The sequence below is a fragment of the Saimiri boliviensis genome, chromosome 7 (genome assembly GCF_048565385.1).
Source record: "Saimiri boliviensis isolate mSaiBol1 chromosome 7, mSaiBol1.pri, whole genome shotgun sequence".
In the NCBI taxonomy this organism is placed as follows: domain Eukaryota; kingdom Metazoa; phylum Chordata; class Mammalia; order Primates; family Cebidae; genus Saimiri; species Saimiri boliviensis.
This window is the reverse complement of record NC_133455.1, coordinates 55,831,248-55,852,738: the sequence shown is the minus strand read 5'-3', so window position 1 is coordinate 55,852,738 and position 21,491 is coordinate 55,831,248. Positions and strand designations below refer to the sequence as shown.

General features: G+C 35.5%; 1 protein-coding gene across 4 annotated transcripts in view; it reads right to left on the bottom strand.

The window, feature by feature from the left end:
- The window catches only part of OSBPL8 (oxysterol binding protein like 8), a 175,187-nt gene that overhangs the window by 94,799 nt on the left and 58,897 nt on the right, over positions 1-21,491 (bottom strand). Inside the window, exons 3-4 of one of the 4 annotated variants that reach the window (XM_003927818.3) lie at positions 10,759-10,795; positions 1,609-1,746 (exon numbers count right to left, since the gene is read on the bottom strand). In XM_003927818.3, coding sequence (XP_003927867.1) covers positions 1,609-1,746; positions 10,759-10,795 — 175 coding nt within the window. The remainder of the gene's footprint in view (positions 1-1,608; positions 1,747-10,758; positions 10,796-21,491) is intronic. The other 3 variants (XM_074402531.1, XM_074402533.1, XM_074402534.1) reach the window with 3 other exon arrangements.

Below are 21,491 nucleotides of genomic sequence, written 5' to 3'. Positions count from 1 at the left end.
AAAACAGAAGTCCTTCCACCACAGCTACGAGTAGTACCACAGGAGATTTAAGTACATTTGATTAAATAAACTTCAGCTGAGAAGCAGAATCTATTATAAAAAACTTACCAACTATGAATTAGAAAGTGTGACCTTTGAATCCCTGGGAGTACCCAAAGACCCTTCCAGAGGGTCTACAAGGTGAAAACTAGTTTCATAACACTTTGTCATTATGTTACCATTTTCACTGATGGAGCAAAAGCAATGTTGGGTAAAACTGCTGGCACCTTAGCACAAATCAAGGCAGAGGCACCAACTGGAGTAGTAGGCACTGAATGCTTCAGACACACACTCACAGAAGAATGACAGTTTCACTTACAGATGTCCTTGATGAAGAAGTAAAAATTATTGCTCTTGAACCTTTAGTACACATGATATTAATATTCTGTGCAACAAAAAGAGAAGTGTGCATAAAGCCCTTCTCTATAATGTATTTTTTAACATGTCAACACTTGAAAGAGCTGCATAATTCACTGAACAAATATTTTCCAAATGTCTACTGCATGATGTTACAAAATCACGCATGAGTAAAGAGCCATTCAAAATTCGAGACAGGCCAGTGAATTTTAACAGATTAAGGAAAGGGTACTGATATTATTTCAGATTCCAGATTGCAATTAACATTAAGAAAATTACTACTAGTCAAGTTTTGGCATATTATCAAAGAATATCTATAATTATGTACAAAACATAATAATGTAATCCTCCTTTTCTAGCCACACACGCGCGTGCGCACACACACACATATGCGTGAGGCCAGATTTTATTCATATACTTCAATTGGATCATCACATCAGGTACAAAAATGCAGTACTAGACATAAAACAATTTCTGAAAACTATCAAAAAGCGGTTCTCAATCATGGATGATTTTTGTCCCTCAAGGGATACTTGGCAATATCTGGAAACATTTCTGGTTGTCACAACTGGGGAAAGTGCTACTGACATCTACTAGAAAGGGGCCAGGGATAGTGTGAAACATCATATAACGCATAGGACAGCCCTCCACAACAAAGAATTGTCCAGGTCAAAATAGTGCCAAGGTTAAGAAATAGTGCCAAGGTTGAGAAATCCTGGGAGAAATCAATACCAACCTTTTCAATCAAATTTTTGGAGGGTAGAGGGAGAGAAAATATTGTAATTCTTAATAAAAACATTATTTATATTAACATGTAACGGGCTTATTACTTTAAATGAATTAAAATTTTTAATTTCTAGTTTTAATTTATAATAAATATCAATAGACATACTCACATAAACTTAAGCATTTCACAATCTTGAATAATTTTTAAGACTACAATGGAACCATGACACCAAAAAGTGTGAGAATCACCAAATTAGATGAATAATATAACTAACGAAGTATGTTGGAGAATACTAAAAATATTAAAATTCTAAAAGAAAGTGTACTCATTTCAAGAGTATTACAGATGACCTAAACAAAACAAACAAAACCCCTTATAAAATCAAATAGTTAAAAAAATAGTAATAAGATAGTCCCAAAATGTCATTCTCCCTCCTCCCTCCAAAAACAAAAACAAAACAAAACATGAAAACCACAACTTCCTACCCTGGCTATGAGGACTTGCTGGACTAAGAGATGGCTGATGCAAATCTTTGGTTGGCGTTGAATAAGTTTCTTTTCCTTGGCGCTGACTCATCTTTCCTGGTGTCAGAAGTTGAGATTCATCACTATTTGCTAAAACAGCTCAAGGAAAGAAGAGAAAAATAATTAGTACTAATGCCATAGATTTACATAATAGTAGAGCTAATAACATGGAATAAGATCAAAACTGAAATGGTCTTGATGGTTATATCCATTTTACCAACTCAACCCTTTAATAAATTCTCATAGTCATCTTGTTTTCATGTTAGTTTGTCACTGATCCATGAAAAATTGACAGGTATGTGTAAGTCAAATATACAAATTATAAACATTATAAAAATGAAAATATATATCTAGCTGATAATGAAAGGCACCCTAAGGTTTTCTGTGTGCCTTTCATTGAGCTAGTTACTCTCTATATTTACCAACAAAACAATAAGCAAAAGACAGTCATTTCACACAAAAAATTACAAATGCTCAATAAAGATACAAAGATATCAGCCTCATTAGTAATCAGAAAGACTACAAATTATTAGCAGTATAAAATAATAGTTGACATTCACCAGAATGTCTACTCTAATTTCTAATTTTTTGTGGAAAATCAGTATGATAACTGTTCTAGAGAGAGGGAAACTTGAAAGTCAGAGATTGCCTTGCCTGAGGCTAAACAGAAAGTAATAGAGACAAGATTCTAACTCAGAATCTTTTGGTCCCAAAGTCTGCCTCTTAAAGCTTGCTGCCCCAATAACCAATTTAAGTAGTGCTTTGAAGTTGCTTCTCACCCATTTGGCCAACTTACTAATCTAATACAGGAGAGCAACTCCCAGTTTCAGAGAGAGGAAACAAAGTGAAAACACTCCATGAAGAACTAGAGCGAACTGCAAGTTCCAAGTACCTGAGGATCTCCACATTCTTTCATTTTATGTTTCTGTAATTTCAGCCTATAAAAGCTTGAGTTTCATCTTAAGAAAGGTTGATTTACCAGCACTTTGGGAGGCCAACACAAGTGGATTACCTGAGGTCAGGAGTTTGAGACCAGCCTAGTCAACATGGTGAAATCCCATCTCAATAGACCCTATTTTTCAACAGACATTCATAATTTCACATTTGCATTTTTATAACCACATCTTTTAAATTAAATTAGTTTAATATGTTTTCTACAATAAAGTTTTGAAAATTTTATTTCAGCTCCTTAGATTCCAAAGTAAAAATATGAAAACACTTACACTTTTCATCCAAAATATAAAAAATCATTTTTCCAAAGCACTATTTAAAAAAATCTATAGACTGATGACTCCCAACTTTTTATCTCCCCCTAAACTCAAACTCACATACCCAACTGCCACCTGCTTTATAATCACCCCTTAATTATTTATAGGCATCTCAAATCTATCTAGAATATAATTTTTGATTCTGCTCATCCTCCAAACCTGCCTCTCCCCAGTCTCAGTCTGTGCCATCACCACTCCCCTCCCGCTACTTTCTCAAGCCAAACCCTTAGACATGTTTTTATTTTTCTCTCTCTTATCAAGTGATCTTTTTAAATCACAAATTAGATTTCCAGTATGCAGAAATATCCTCACTGGCTTCCCATTACATTTACAATAAAATCCATAACCTGAAGATTCAGCACAGTCTGGCCTGCTTCTTGTTCCAACCTCATTCTCTACCACTCTCCTGTCACTTGCTTGGCTCCTGCCATAATCATCTTGTTATTTCCTCAAGAAAGGCCATCTTGCCCCTGTCACAGGGCTTTATATCTTTTGCTCCTTCTACCTGGAATACTCCTTCCCCAGGTCATCACATTATTAGTTCCTCTCATTTGTTGTCTGGGCTCAAATGTCATCTCTTCAGAAAAGCCCTTTGGTTTCTTCATGATGCTTTTTGATACATTCTTAATTTTAACACAGCACAATTTAGCATTTTTTTTTTTTAGGGTTAGTACCAACCACTTTACAGTTACTCTATCACTTTACATGATTTTCATTGTAGCACCTATCAGTATCAGAAATGATATAGTTTATTTATGCTTGTCTTCCTCTATTAAACATTAAATTTCATGAGGAAAGGAAGTTTTGTCTGCCTTATTTTCCCATAAATTCTCAGGTCCTGGTAAACTTTCTGCCATATTGAAGGTGTTGCTTCCTAGCATACTAAAGATACTCAATAAAATTCTGTTGAATAAATTAATCAACCAACTTTATATTTTTATAAAACATCATAAAGCATTGGGTATCTCTATCAGTTACTAAATCCAAGATTCATTTGATTCCTAAAGATAATTACAAAAAAATAATTTTAAATGTATGGTACCGATACAGAGAGAGCTAAAGAGCTAAAGAGCATAGGAGATAGCTTTCAGAAACAGACACATATACATATATGCAGAGCCCAGATATACAACAGAAATAGGGAAAATAAATTACTCAGTTAATGATATGAGGTTATCAACTGGTCATCAATATTGGAAAAGTAGATGGAACTCTACTTCTTACCACACACAAATAATAGTTCTATGAAGACTACAGACATAATATAAAAAGCAAAACTTGAAAACTTTTAGAATAAGAGAATATATTCATAAACTTGAGTCAGAGATTCCCTTAAAAAGACACAAAAAAGCACTAACCAAAAAAGTAATAAATCAGTAAGTTCAATATTAAAATCATAAATTTATTTAAAGGTGTCATAAACTGAAAAGCACAAAACAAGATATTTCCAACACCCATAATTAACAAAAGTTATTATTTAGAATGTTCTTAAAAAAATAACTTCTATAAATCAATAGAAAAAGAACAACATAATAGCAAAATAGGGCAAAGACTTGGAGTGATTCATAGAAGAAAAATGAAAACAGGCAATAAATGTATGAAAAGATGTTCATCCTCTTTAGGAATGAGGCAAATACAAATCAAGATAATAATCAATTTTTATACTCAGTAAGATTAACAAAAATTAATGTCTGATAATACCATATACTGAAGAGGATGGGATCAACGAGATGCCTTAACCACTGTCAGTGGAGTATAAGTTGATACAAGCACTAAGAAAACAATTTGAGCTTCTTATATAAAACTGAATACTCTGTGGATCCAACAATTCCACTCTTGGTATATAGAAAAACTCTTACAGGTGTGTACCAAGAGACAAGAATAAGAATGTTCACAACAACCCTGCTCATAATAGCAAAAACCAAAACAGCATATTCATCAACTGAAAAAAAAAAGATTTTTAACAAATTGTGGTATATGCATATAATGAAAATATAGCACTAAAAAGGAATGATCTAGTTCTATAAATAACATATTTGAATACTGAAAATAAAATGTTAACTAGAGCCAGGCATAGTGGCTTGCATCTGTAATTCCAGCTACTCAGGAAGCTGAGGTAGCAGGACTGCTTGTAGCCAAGAGTTCAAGACTAACCTAGGCAACATAGCAAGACCTGTCTCAATAAAAAAAACAAAAAACTTTTTTAAAAGTTAGCTGGGCATGGTAGCTCACGCTGCAATCCCAGCATGGCAGGAATCTGTAGTCCCATCTGCTAGGGAAGCTAAGGTGTGAGCACACTTGAACCCCGGAGTTCAAGGCTGCAGTAAGCTGTGATCACACCAATGCACTCCAGCGTGGGCAATAGAGCAAGACACATCTCTTTTTTTTTTTTTAAAAAAAAAAAAAAAAAAAAAAGCTAACTACAAAAATCGAGTCCTAGAAAATTATACAAACCATGATGCCATTCTTTTGAAATTAAAAACCAAGCAAAATCTAGTAATACATGTGACAAAAAAAATTAAAAAATAAAAATGTATTTTTTAAAAAGCAAAGAATAAAAAGGAAAAAAAAAAATACAATCTAGTCATGCTCTCTTGGGGAAGGTTCAGGGATAAAAAAGCAGCAGATAGAAAGACCTAAGATACATAGAAGATTCTAGTTCTTAAGCTGAGTGATAGGTCAGTAAGTGCTCATTGTATAATTACACTCCCATTTACATATGACACATTCTTTTGTATGTATCAGACAGAACATCTAATGCTAATTTAAAATACATTAAAAGAACCATTATCAGAATCAATGTAGGTTTTAGTATTCTATCAGTAAAACATAGGTGTCTATGTCTTGAATAACTTTAAAACAGTCTGAAGTGTAAAGTTAGCTCTAGTCACTCATCATTTTGATAACCATGAGGTAAGAGAGCACACAGAAACAGCAATACACAGAGTACACCTCTTTACCAAAAAAACCCAGACAGCCCATCTGTCTATTTGTTTTCCCTCACCCCATTCACAAGCATTAACAGCTATACAGACAAAAGAGGCTGGGGAATATAAAAATCATGATGATGTCCTGTTTCAGTTATAAAATAGTAGACTATTCAAATATAAGTTTAAGAGGGACAGTGATTTTTATTTCTGTATCCCTTGGCATATAACTGATACTCACTAAATACTCTCTAAATGACTGAATAGATATTTGGCAAATGAATCACTGTGTAATTCCAGTGCAGTTTCACTGACTCACCTACCAAAGATAACATTACAGTGCCCTCTGCTGTTTCTACTTCAAGTAGAAGTAAAGTAGAAATCACACTGAAATAGTAAATGTAATTAACATACCTGCTGCATCTTCTGAGAACATGAATCCAAAACTAACATTTTTACATTCTGAATTCAATTCATCAATATAAAATTTGAAGAATTTTACAAGTCTCAAAGTCTGTATTTAAGTGAAAGTTAAAACAAGATGAAGTAATTTTTTAAAGTCATAAATAATAATCTGGATATAAATCCAATGCCTCTTTTTCTTCTAAGGTGTACCTTTTCTTAAATACTCCAATAATTTAAATGTCAGTATACAGCATGTAGTTTTTTCCACTCAATAGTACAGATACTAATCAAGTACCATGAAATTACAGTTGACCTCTAAGCAGTCAAAAATGTGCATTTAGGGACTGGGTGCATTGGCTCACGCCTGTAATCCCAGCACTTTAAGAGGCCCAGCATTCTGGGGGCCCAGCACTTTGGGAGGCGGGCATATCATTTGAGGTCAGGAGTTCAAGACCAGCCTGGCCAACATGGTGAAACCCATGTCTACTAAAAATACAAAAATTAGCTGGGTATGGTGGCACATGCCTGTAATCCCAGCCACTCTAGAGGCTGAGGCTTGAGAATTGCTTGAACCTGGGAGACAGAGGCTGCAGTCAGCCAAGATCACATCACTGCACTAGGTGACAGAGCAAGACTCTGTGCCTAAAAAAAAAAAAAGTGAATTTAACTTTCAACTCTCCAAAAACTGAAATACTAATAGCCTACTGTTTACTGTTGACCAGAAACCTTATACATAACACGAAGAGTCAAATTAACACATATTGTGTAGGTTATATGCATTACATATTATATTATGTAATACAGTATATACATAATAAGCTAAAGAAAATCCTATTAAGAAAATCATAAGGCCGGGCGTGGTGGCTCAAGCCTGTAATCCCAGCACTTTGGGAGGCCGTGGCGGGTGGATCACAAGGTCAAGAGATCGAGACCATCCCGGTCAACATGGTGAAACCCCGTCTCTACTAAAAATACAAAAAATTAGCTGGGCATGGTGGCGCATGCCTGTAATCCCAGCTACTCAGGAGGCTGAGGCAGGAGAATTGTCTGAATCCAGGAGGCGGAGGTTGCAGTGAGCCAAGATTGTGCCATTGCACTCCAGCCTGGGTAACAAGAGTGAAACTCTGAAACTCCGTCTCAAAGGAAAAAAAAATAAAAATAAAAATAAAATCATAAGAAAAAATACAATTACAGTACTATACTGTATTTACTGATACCATGTTTATGCCATCTATTTACAAGATGAATCATCAGTTTGAAATAGCAGCAACCGCAACTGCAGACCACAATCTACAGCTAAATATTAAGCAATTAGGCCAGGCATGGTGGCTCATGCCTGTAATCCCAGCACTCTGGGGGGGCCAAAGCAGGCAGATCACAAGGTCAGGAGTTCAAGACCAGACTGGCCAACATGGTGAAACCCCATGTCTTACTAAAAAATACAAAAATTAGCTGGTCATGGTGGTTCGTGCCTGTAATCCCAGCTACTTGTGAGGCTGAGGTAGGAGAATTGCTTGAATCAGGACCCCGAGAGGCAGAGGTTGCAGTGAGCCAAGATCGCACCACTGCACTCCAGCCTGGGCTACAGAGCAAGACTCCATCTCAAAATAAGAAAAAAAATTAAGCAATTAAACTTTTTCTTGTAATGTCATGACCTTTGTCTGCTTCTTGGGAGCACTTGAAGCATCACTAGTGGTACTTCATATGGGTCTCATAGTGTTATTCAAGGTTTAGAATACTGCACAAAACATGATGAAAATAGGTAAGAACCATAAGAAATGACTTTCTAAAGCAATATGTAATTTACTGGAGCAAAGTACTGTTCATGCAGAGATGATTAGCATCACACAGCATTTTAAGTAGATACTCGCAACACCTGAGCTCATTGTAGTAACAGGAAGTGGCTAGAAAATCATTATAGTAGTATGACATGTACTAGTTAATGTTATCTAGTTATGATTTAATACTGTATCTTTATGTTTGCTGACATTTTTCTCAACTGGGAATAGCATGATGTACAGTTTGTGTGAAAGTTTTGATAAATTTTTGTTTTGTAATAGATTTGTGTATATTTTATAGTAGTGAGAAAATAAACTAGTACCTACATATATTTTATGCATTCGTGATACACCAAACCTTTATTTTTTCTGTTTCTTAGCTACACAGTTCATCTGTGAGTTTTAAATTGTCACAAATCTCAGAAAAAAATTCCAATACATTTATTTTAAAAAATACACACAGTAGTGGACCCGTGTAGTTTAAAGTTGTCTTGTTCAAGGGTCGACTGCACTTCATTTTAAAAGACATATGGTCTCTAATAAATGACTATACAGCTCCAGCTTTTTAATATTTGGGAGAGTACATTCTGAAGTCATCTCTAATATTATGTTGTCTATTTTTATTTATATATGCTTGAAATATATAACCTTAAGTAAATTTCTTCTATTCCAAGTAAAAAAGATCTCCATTTATAAAAACCCTGTTCCTAAGATAAAATACTTCAGTTAATATTTAAAATGCTATTATTTACAAAGCTCAGCAGTGCCATTCAGTTCACCTGAGTTAATGTCTAAATATACGAGGTAATTAAGCTGAAGAATCCACTGAAATCATAATGCCTAGTATCACAAGGTTGAACAACAAAACATAAAAATATTTTGAAGCTTGGTACAGTGGCTCATGCCTACAATGTCAGCATTTGGGGAAGCCAAGGCAGGAGGATCACTTGAGTCCAAGACTTTAAGACCAGCTTTGGCAACACAGGGAAACTCCCGTCTCTACAAAAAATAAAAATAAAAAAATTAGCTCTGTCTCTAAAAAACAAGCATGTGGTGGCACATGCTTATAGTACCAGCTACTCATGAGGCTGAGGTGGGAAGATAACCTGAGTCTGGGAGAGGTTGTGGCTGCAGTGAGCTGTGATTGTGCCACTGCACTCCCTGTCTCAAGAAAACCAAAAGCAACATTTTGAGATTTCTGGTGTTTTTTTTAAAGATTTCTACTCCTAATGATGTTTGTATAATAGTATTTATAAAATATTGTGAATTATTGAATTTAAGAATGAAAAATGGGCTAGGCACAGTGACTCACACCTGTAAATCCCAGCACTTCAGGAGACAAAGGCAGAGGATCACTTGAGACCAAGAGTTCAAGAACAGCCTGGGCAACACAGCAAGGCCACATCTTTACAAAACATTTTAAAAATTAATTGGGTGTAGTGGCACAAGCCTGGAATCATAGCTACTCAGGTGGTAGGAAGATCCCTTGAGCCCAGAAGTTCAAGGTTGCAGTGAGTTATGATCATGCTACTGTACTCCAGTCTGAGTGACAGAGTGAGTCCTCTATCTCTAAAAAATAAGAATTAAAAAAAGGAATTTAGCATATTACTTTAAATCCTCTCTTTCTGGAAAACAAAATACATACATACTACAACCAGTTAGAGAGAAACAGCAACTGATCTAGATTAAAGATGTTTATAGTTAGAAGAAGCCTTTACCACTATCTCATTCAGTTCCCTTCCTAGATCAATGAAATATAAGTCCCAGAACAGTAAACTGACTTGCAATAATCAGGTAATTAAGAATTAATAATAAAACTTCCTAAATCAATATAATTTCCTATATTGCTAATCAATAAAATTAAAATCTTCACCTTATTAATGATAGTCAAATTTTAACTGTTTAGTTATACCTGAATGCAGCAAACAATTTCCTTCTATTTTTGAATAACCCTAGAAGGAAGACACACTGCACTAGTAACCAATTCTAACTTCTCGGATATTTGTGCTATCCTAGCTTCAGGCTCTCCTCTACAAAATTAATGCTTTATTAGATAATCTCTGAGGTTCCTTTCACCTCAGCAATTCTATGATTTTTAATATAAAAATTGCCCCTCTTACTCCCTAGCTAGACTATAAAAATTTTTAGGGGCAGGAATCATGTTTTATTCATTATGTATCTCCAAAAGTTGGCACAGTGTCTGCCACTCCCTGCCCCAAAAAGCTCAGTAAAATCTGTTGAGGTGATTTGAATATAATTTTCAAGGACACATCTTCTAAATCCCTAAGGTAAAACATGTTTCACTTCTAAAATACCCAAGTATAAAACAATTTTCACACTCAAATGATTATGTAAAAATTCTGACAAAAGCGTTTCTCCCTTTCAAATGGCAGTGAAATCCTTGTGCTATATCTATGCCTTGTAATAACTGTAGGAAGAAATACTATGAAGAAGAGTCCCGAATTATTAAGTTAGATAATTAAGTAAATAATGCATCTTTAATTAAGACATAAATATACAAACACTGCCTGTAAATTTCAGATGGACAATAAGAACAGATGGGCACTGGGTACTAAATGACCATTTATATTCTTTACTTTGTATTTCAATACCTGGAAAGAAAAGTAGAAGACTTAATAATTCAAAATTGAAACACCATTTGGCTTTCATCATAATTACACGTCAAAATATTATCATGTCCCCAAACAAGCCGTTCAAACTTTAGCTACTTACTTGATGGACCAAGGACATCTTTGCTATCACCAAGAAGCTTTTAATGCAGGGTAATTGAGCAGCAAACAAATACAGTCCAAATCAGGAAGAAGCAAAATGCATCAGGATGGAAACAGCAGTGAAACAAAAGGACAAGGAAAATAGCATTAGTTTATAAGTAGAAAGCACATGCACATCAATAGTAATAATCGTAGTAATTTACAAGAAACTTCCTTTTCCACACACAAAAAAAGATCTTGGATTAAGCAGTGTCAAATATTTGTTTTGTTTTTGGAAAATGAAGGTGGTAAGAGAAAAACAGAATCACCTAAGTATTTCGTTTTTAAAATTAAGTCAAAAATTACTTTCAATTATAAATCAAGATAAGAGTTAGTAATGGTAAAAAATATGTAGGAATTTAAGCGACAGCCAACTTATGCACTTCTTAAATTTAAGGTGGCTTAAAAATATATAACACCCATGCACTATTAAAGATTAGTTCTGCATGCCGGAAAGTACTTAACACTACATAGAGATTTAGTATGTTTCTTCCACAAAAGAGTAAGGAACATTTATTAAGTGTTTGTTACATGCCAAGCGTTGTGTGAAAAGCTTCTACAGAGACATCAACAAACTAACAAATTTTTTCTCAAATAGCAAAAAAGAGAGGGAAATATTCATTAGAAAGAAGTTTTATTAAGTCGGACAAAATTTTCTTAGGGCCCGCTACAAATCAAGCACAATATTTGGAGTTACTGGTCTTTGGGAAGTCAAGTTACTGGTCTTCGGGAAGTCAAAAGACCCAACTCTTGAATGAAGAGCTTGCAATCAACTAAAGGAAACAGGAAAAAGGCTGCTGATCTTTTGTTTAGTAACTATTTTAACATAAATTACTCTAAATGTTGCCTATAGACAGGTGCTTTGGTTCTGGTAGGAACAGAGTTCTCAGCTCTCCTTCATTTTAAATACCAAATACAGTAACATATCAAAACAAATGCAATAACAGAAACAAAAAAATCCCAAGAATTACATTATTTGTTGGTCTTAAAGATACTTGAGGATCTTAATTGGCTGTGACAAAACAAGTTAGCAGTTGTCTGCTTGCTTTGGGCTTTTGTCACCTCCTTGAAGAAAATCTTGGACCTATTCTTCCTTAAGTAGTGGCTTTTCACAATACTTGAAATGGTCTTCTAATGTTGAAGGCATTTGTTCGATTGGTGTTAGTACAGTAATCCCATTTAATCTCATTCTTTTAGTTTTACAAACTAAAGTTAACAAAGTTATATTCTCCTGGGCTCAAGCAATCCTCCAGCCTCAGCCTCCCAAAGGGTTGGGATTACAGATGTGAGCCACCACACCAGGCCCTAAATCACTTCTAATGAACAGAACACAGTCAAAGTGATGGGATGTCTCTTCTGAGTTGAGATTATAAAGAGACTGTGACTTCCATCTTGCATGCAGTCTCTCAGTCTCTTGTAGATAGATTACCCTGGGGAAAGTCAACGGTCACTTCACACGTCAGCCTTGTAGAGAGGACACTAGGTGAAAGAACTATGGTGTTAGTGAGGTCAGCCAAAACCACTAACTGCAGTTGGAAGCAGATCTCCCACCTCCTCAGTTAGTCAGTTTTTGTTTGTTTGTTTCAAGGTGGAGTCTCCCCTGTTGCCCAGACTGGAATGAAATGACACCATTTTGGCTCACTGCAACCTCTACCTTCTGAGCTCAAGCTATTCTGTCTCAGCCTCCCGAGTAGCTGGGACTACAGGTGCATGCCACCATGCTCAGCTAATTTTGGTATTTTTAGCAGAGACGGGGTTTCACCATATTGGTCAGGCTGGTCTCGAACTCCTGACCTCATGATCCTCCTGCCTTGACTTCCCAAAGTGCTCGGATTACAGGTGTGGGTCACCATGCCCCGCCTAGTCAGTCTTTCAGTTGAGACTGCAACAGTGCTCAATATCCCCACTATCTTGACTGCAACTACATAACAGACTAAGAGACCTCTAGCTAAGCTGCTCTTAGATTCTGATCCATGGAAATTCTGAGATAATAAATGCCTGTTGCTTTATGCCACTTAATTTTTAGATAGTTTGTTATGTACCAATAACTAACATAACACTGGAAAACTGGAATAAAGTTAAGCTAACAGAAACAACTGCGGCAAACTTTATAAATGCTTCACAGGCAACCTCTAAGATCTTCCTGAATTGATATGAATAAGTATGTAGTTTCCCTAGATTTATCATTAACTTCCTAAAGAAAAGCGGTGGTTCTAATCATATGTATACATAGCTGACAGTATTTAATTTCACAAGGCCAGTCATGTTTGAAGGTTTTATAGTTCATCTTCTATTTAGAGTGAAAGATTAATAAGCTCAACTTTCATTGTACAGCTCTATTCTCATATTTTGTCAGTTAACAGCACTATGTCAACTGCTATTCAGCTGTATTCCTTGTTTATTCACAAAAAATAATCCCTAGCATACAACAGCTACTGAATATTTGTTCCAAAAGCATTCAAGCACAGTTACTCATGACATTATCCTCAAGCATGTCCATGTTATATAAATCTGATTCTATTGGATCAATCCTATTTTTTTCAAGTTGAGGCACTGAATAATAATCAAAACAAACATTGTTTTTTCCATTCATTCATTGATTCATTTAACAAATATTTACTTAGTAAATACTGCTGACATACATCATTTAGACACTAAGGGACACAGCAGTAAACAAAACAGACAAACAACCTGCCCTTGGTACTTATGTGGACCAAAGTGTTAGCAGTAAAGGTGATGAGAAGTAGTTAAATTTCCAATATATTTTGAAAATAGAGCAAACAAGATTTCCAAATAGACCAAATCTGAGATAAAAGAAAAAAGGCAGAAACAAAATGACATCAGGCGTTGGGGTCTGAGCACCTAGAAGGATGGGACTACCATTATCTGATATAGAAAAGATAGTGAGAGCAACTAGTATACAAGGAGAAATATAAGGAGCTCAGTTTGGGTCAAATTAGGTTTGAAATGCATGTCAGACATGAATCCAAGTGAAAAATGTCAAGTAAGCAGTTGGAGATATAAACCTATACAGAGTAAGGTTCAGGCTGATAAGAAAAATATGAATTATGATATATATGAGAGTTACATTATATGACTTGAATTGTTTAATCATAAGACATTGAAAAATGCTATAGGATAAAAGAACAAGTCCTAGAAAAACAGATATTATAATGGACAACAAAACTAAGCATCACACTCAAGCACTGCAAATGCAAAGCTGAACACAATGAAAAATAAGCATGGCCTCAGAAACCTTCCTCAAAAGGATACGGATGGATACAAAAGCACTAAACTGGGAATCAACTGAAATCATCCTTCCAGAGTTGCTTGTAAACGATGCCAATGGGAAACAGGACATAAGTACCTGAGGATTATATATCAAATCTCCAAAGTAACATACATCACTGAAGTCTTCTGCACATGGCTAAACTGCACACTAATTTCTTATTCTTACCATTTTTAGGACCTGGGTCAAATTTGTACATTATCATGTTGTATTACACATAAATAAAAACAATGTAAAATTGATATAGAAACAGTCTACACAATTACCTTGTACAATATTTAAAAACTAAAAAGCTAGGCACTTTTCTTGGTTTCTGTTAAAGAACTTAAATACAGCTAGAATCTCAGAGAATCCAAGAACAGCTTCTCAGTTTGCTCAGAAAAAGGTCATCATGGGTGCCTATGGCCCCAGCTATATGGGAAGCTGAGGCAGGAGGATTGCTTGAGCCCAGGAGTTCAAGGCTGAAGTGTACCATGATCCATGATCGCACCTGTGAACAGCCACTGCACTCCAGCCTGAGCAACATAGTGAGACCCTGTCTCAAAAGAATAAAAAAAAACAGTTTCTCTAATTGACTCTATTTAGAGTAATTTATGTTTACCATTATCCCATAGACAGTGTCCATACAGTTATTTCATTAATTTTGTTACATAAAAGTATATCAATAATTAAAATTTCAGACATCATACTATCAAAGTATTTAAAAGCATGAAACATTTATAGCCATTACCCAAATCTTTGCTGATTTTCAGAAATAGAGCACTATACAAAAAACATGATTTTACTATATGTCTAAATATTTGCTACCTCATCTATAATTAGCATGAAACATGTAATCTTTAGGATATATATAAACATCTTCATCCTGGGAAATGTCTCAGTCTCAAACCACGATGGAAGGTCACCCTAATAATACAGAAGTATTCCCATGCAATCTACAGCTTTGATTCCATTCCCTTGGGCACAGCACTTCCCTCTTAATATGCATCATGGCTTGATTTAAGTCATCTGACTCATGACAAAGAGCTCATCAAGCACTGATGTAGCTAGTGGCACCTCTTCACCCAGTAAAGTTGATCAAGTTGTTACAGAAGCAATCCTGCTGCAGCTGGCTCCGAAAAACAATAATTCAGATAGATTATACGAAACATCTGAAAAGTGCTCTATTTAGTGTTATCATAGGCCCTTAGAATAAGAAACTTCAGAGAGAGCTATATAGTGCAGCTGAGAACTGTTTGTTCTTTGAACAGGAGTCATCACTCTACACTTAGCTGAATGTTTAATATTCCTGTAATCATCTGCAAAACACACTTGTGTACATTTTACCCTTGAGTTTCATGGGAGAGATTTTAAAGAATTACGTTTCTGGGAACTACAGCTTAATACTGTTGGATAAAGAATATGATCTGGCCTGCCAAGCAGTTATTTTAAAATAATCTAATTGCACTTTTGATCTAGCAATTCCCCTTCTAGGAATATTAATAAGAGAATCATATAAAATTTTCAAAAAGATGTGTCCATGGATATTTACCACAACGCCATTTACAGTAATCTAAAGAATTTGTTTTAAACAAGGTAATAAAATACCTTCACACAGTGAAATAGCATATAGTCATTAAAGTTTCTTTTTCCAGCCAGTACATGGCTCACACCTGTAACCCCAACACTCTGGGAGGCCAAGGCAAGAGGATCACTTGAGGTCAGGAGTTTGGGACCAGCCTGGCCAATCATCTCTACCAAAAATACAAAAATTAGCCAGGGTTGGTGGTGTGTGCCTATAATCCCAGATTCTCGGGACACTGAGGGAGGAGAATTGCTTGAACCTGGGAGGTGGAGGTTGCAATAAGCCAAGATTGCACCACTGTACTCCAGCCTGGGTGAATGAGTGAGGTTCTGTCTCAAAAAAAAACAAAACACACACACACAAAGTTTCTTTTTTCACCTACTAAAAAACATCCATTATATATATTGGCTTTTAAAAGTAGGTTATAAAGGAGCTTGTATGATATGACCCTACTTTTATAAATTTTCTTATACACATACAAACTTAGGAGAGATGCTGCCAAAATATTAACAGTAGTTTACGAGGTAGAATTTTACCTATATTTTTCTTTATTAAGTATGGTACAGTAGTATGCATTATTTTTACAGTCAAAAAAAGAACTTATTTACATTTTGGAAAAAATATAAACAGTTTTTAACTGACATTTTCAATCTACACTAGCTATTTCTTATGACATAATTATCTATGATTGAGTACAGTGGGAAGCATATTTTAAGAATCCAACTTGAAATCCTAAAAAGATACAAAAATGTTAACATGTTCCACACAGCACCATATACTACTGTCTCTTGAACTTCAGCAACTTCTGAGTATGGCAAGATCTAAAAAGAAAACAAATTTTCTCGGGAGTGATTAAATCTCATACACTTGAATTAAACCTGGAGAGCACCCAGAATTTATCAAATCAATTAAGTGGTGCAATAATCTTTTAAGTCATAGTTATTTTTCAAAAGGTTTAATATTACTTCTACACTGAAAACTGAATCCTTTTTAAATAATCTTCTTTTAATCTTGAGGCATCAGGAAATTACAGTTAATTTCCCAACCTGTGGTGTCCTCTCTGGTACTGGCCTGGTAGTTTTTCACACTTTATATCCTTCTTTTATATATTCAATCCTGTCAGCGTTTTCATGTAAGCCTCTTTTGGTTTCTAACAGCCCGCTGCTCTGGCTTCCCTTCCATTTTCCTGCCTCCAAACTTTTTCCTCCCATTCAACAAGTGAATGCCATTACCAGGGCTCAGCCTCAACTATTTGTTGTTCTTCCTCTATCTGCTCTTTTCCTGAAGGTTCCATTGATGCTTCAAGGCTTATTTATTACCTATATTCAGATAACTTCCTAGTTTGCTCTTCATCCTTAGCATATCTCCAAAACTTCAAAACATTCTACCTGTATGTTTGGACATTATTGCGTATTAAATTTTAGTTCTAAAATTTTATCAAAGGAAGGGCTTTACATCTTCATATCAGAGAGAGTACTCAGCTTTCTCTCAGAAACCAGCTTCCAAGCTGATTTGCCCATCTTTCTTTCAAACACACAGGCATAAACTGTTGATTCATCTGAGACATTTCTCCCAACAACTGATTATTAAATTCTGATTCTTTTTGCCTCCAGTGTCTATTTTACATTCAGTCCTTTTCTTCACTTCCCATTAGTGGCCCCATGTCTGACCTGCATCAGCTCATGTGTCAACTTCTGCATCTCCCTTTCAGTCCATGTCCCTGCATGTAGTCTCAGCCCACTTACTCATTTACTATGCTAAATACTGGAATTCAAAAACATGACTAAACACAGTCCCTACTGCCAAGATCACCATACATAGAAGACAGTATGTATTATAATTTAGTCAACACTGAGGTAAGTTATCTCCGGTCTACCCAACATTACTCATTCTTCAAGCTATCCCATCAATGTCACTTAACTTCTTTCTGTGAGGTTTTCTCCTTTGTAAATGCACTAATTATTAAACCTTACAAATTTGTAATTATTAAACCTTACCAATTTCTGGAATTGTTATGAGGTTTAATAATGCCTCTGGAATTGTTATGAGGCTTAATAATGGTTTACTAATGGAATAGAACGGAATGGAATAGAATGAGTATTCTATATAAATTTGTTTTGAAAATCAGTATACAGACATAAGGCAGAATTACTTAGTATTACAACAAATTATAAAGACTAAGAAAGGATCCAGAAAGAAGTGATTAATTTACCAACTTAATTTTCTAGGGAGTCACTCTGGCCTCATGTTTTCCTCCACTCAAGAATGTCTGGTGGCACTCCCTAGTCTTTCAAAAATAATCCCCAAACACTGAGAGTTAAAATATTTTACAATTTGGCCTAATTATCCATCCCATAGAAATAATGATTTTCTACAGGAAGGTCTCATGTCTCCACTTAACTCAAACTCCACTTAGCTAAAATTCTGTTTAGTAAAACTGCTTGCTGCTTAAAGTGATCTGTAATTTTCTCCCTACTTTCCTTTTGCTTCCCCACTCAATAGCTTGAAATTTTAATATGTATTTTCTGTCGTTCTCTACTCAAATGTTAGCTCCACTGGAGTATTTTGTCTATTTTGTTCACTGCCCTATCTCTTAAAACTAGAACAGAGGTTGGCACCATTGCAGACAATGAACAAACCCCTTACCTTGAAAGCTCAAATTGCCAATTCTGCTACCTATGTTCAAAGTGAAGTTATTGTTCTCCAGCTCTGACTTTCTAATGCGAGTTCTTTGATAATTCATAATTAGTTATCTCATAGTATTGACTCTTGGTATATAAATAAATAACTCAATTGTCATTTAACTTTTCTCCACTATTATAATGGTCTAGTATAGCGCTGTCAAATAGAACTTTCTACAAGGGAAATAGTGTGCATCTGTAACGTCCAACAGGGTAGCTACTACCCACATGTATCTATTGAAATATTGAAATGTGTCTAGTAAAACTAAGGAGGAACTTTTAATTTAATTAGGTTAACTTTAAATTAGTCATGTGTGGAAAGTGGCTACACCATCAGACAACTCAGGTCTAGCACAACCTTTCCCTTTCCCTAGCTCAACCTAACACTGACCACTACTCTAACATTTGTCACTGCTGACCATTCATTTTCTGAAAATTCTGCCCTTTCTTAGTTTCCAAGCTATTTTCTCTTTCTCCTCCCTCTCTATACTTGGCTCCTTTGCATCCTAGAATCTCTTGTTTCCATTCAACATGATTTCCCCATATGATTCTATTGACTTGATTTTTTAAAGGGATCAATTCACCACTAACTCCTCAGATCAGTTTCCTACCTTACCCTCTCCTTGCGGGGCTGCAGCCCCTCAAGGCCATTCCAATGATTCTCTAAGTGAATTCATTCTTCTTATATACAGCATGACATCCTTGGTAAGGGATTTCCTGACTTCCCACTGTAGGCATAACAAACAGATATTTCACCTGCCTTGTCATTGTATCCTTCTATTATCAGGTCAGATTGCAGGGGAAAGCCCACAGAGCTCCATGTGTTCCCAGCAACACTGACTCTGTACTTCCATCTTACTGACTGGGTAGGAGGAAAGACCTTTCACGCAGCCTTTCCCACAACCCCGAATGCTTACAGTCTAACTACCACTGCCTGTCCAATGGATATGCAAGCTTTACACTTAGTTGTTATTTCTGCTTAGAAAACTTCCTTTAGGATTCTGCTCAAAAGCTACTTCATCAGAATACTTCCACAGTAGTCCCAAGAACAGCACTCATTCCCTCTTCTGTTACTCTATATCCTTTTACCCTGCTTTATTTTTCATCACAGCAATCATCTCATAACACAGTTCATATTTATATATTTTTCTGTCTTTCTCTACTCAAATGTCAGCTCCACTGGAGTGGGAATTTTGTCTATTTTGTTAACGGCTATATCCCTTAAAACTAGAACAAAGCCTGACCATTATAGACACTCAACAAATACTGAATGAATAAATACAAGAATGGGGAAAAAAGGCTTAGTGATTATAACCTTAATACCTAGCAAAGTCTTTGGCCATCTGATAAACCCAAATTCCAATAGGAATTCCCCCATTCTTTTCCTTAAATAGTTCTGTCCTGAACAAAACAACATTGTTACAGATTCACTATCAGTTTTTGGTAACAAAATATAAATTGTTTCTTTTCGCACTGGTGGTCTCTTGCCATGATTAATCCAACCTCCTTCAACAAGGTTTCACACACAAGAGCAGGTCAAAATTAACCAATATGATTTTCACTTGTAACTAATGGCATGCATATGGTGAGACTGCTGGTGGACTCTGTGGTTAGGAAACCAGAAGTTTACTACCCACCAAAAGATTTAAAGCCATAACCTTGGGCTTCCACCTCATCAACATTTTCCTTTAAATCTAGCCTAGCCACAGTTGCCTGAAAAGGTCATAAAATTGCACAACTGAAACCATATTATCACATCACCATCATGGCAGGTGATATGAGAACTGGTTATATGAGACGGCATATACATAAACATTTCAGTGTTTGATGCTTCATCTTATGACCTATTTCACTCATTTCAACTGTCAATCTGAAGTAAATGCTTATCTTACTTGAAATTATATTTTGGCCAATTCCTTGCATTCTTATATAGAGATATGTAAACCTACATTCTAGATTAAATCATGACTGAGATCTGAATTAAGACATAAGAGCTGCATAAAAAATACCTTCATTCCTTCTGGATTTCTATTCCATTTCTAACAAACTATTGATTAGTATATTACACTCCACAGCATCAAGCCACAGGCAAGACTGCTAATAATAACATGGAAACGTCAACCCCCATGACTCATAAATCTACCACATGTAAGAATGCAATTAGCAACTGTTCCTCATGTCTCAGGAACTACATGGTGCCCAATGTCAAAATATTCAGCCTAGACAGAAAAGTCAAAATTATTAATAGTTACAGGAAAATAAAGTTTTGGATTAAATAAAATAGATCATGTATCACATATTTTTCAATGTATACCACATTACATTAGGGAATGAATATAAAAATTTTAAAAGAATGCTTATAAGTCTAGGTGTAATATAGATGAGTTTATAACAAAAAATTCACCCTACTTTTGAGAATTCAAATATTTACATTTAGATCTTAGTGCTGCCCACAGTCTAGCTAACTGACCTTATGCAAATTACCCTTTCAGAGGCTCAGTTTCTTCACCTCTTAAAAACACAGTAACATCTACCTTACAGTATTATAGAAAGGATTAAACGAGAAACTGCATGGGACTCCAAGCCTCTGTACACCTCCACTTGGATACACATCTCAAAGTCAACATGTCCAAAACTGACTTCATCTTCCCATTCCCCACCCCTGCTCTTCTTCCTATATTTTCTCCCTTAACAAATGGTACCTCCCACCAAATCACACAACACAGAAACTTGGACGTCACTCTAAACTTCTCCTTCACTTTTATTTTCCTCACCTATATTCTCCTTCATTCCTAATATTAATTTCAGGACAAGGTCCTAAAGTTCTACATAGTCTTTCATATTTATCCTTTATTTTCCATGTCCATAGTTACTGCAACTACCTGCCACCTGAATTTCTTACACCTAAGCAATTTATCTTCTATACTGATATCACAGAGAGCCTTCTAAAATGTATATGTGATTAGATCTCTGAAGCTTAAAAAACCACTTCAATGATTTTGCACTTGGTAGGCTCCCACATCCTACCAAAACTGGAGAGAAAAACATTTAACCCCATCTTCAAGGCTCTTCACAATTTTGTCAAACTTATGTCATGCATTCCTCCAAACACCCATCAATCCTGCACTTCACAAATGTAACAAACTCAAAATTATTTTTAC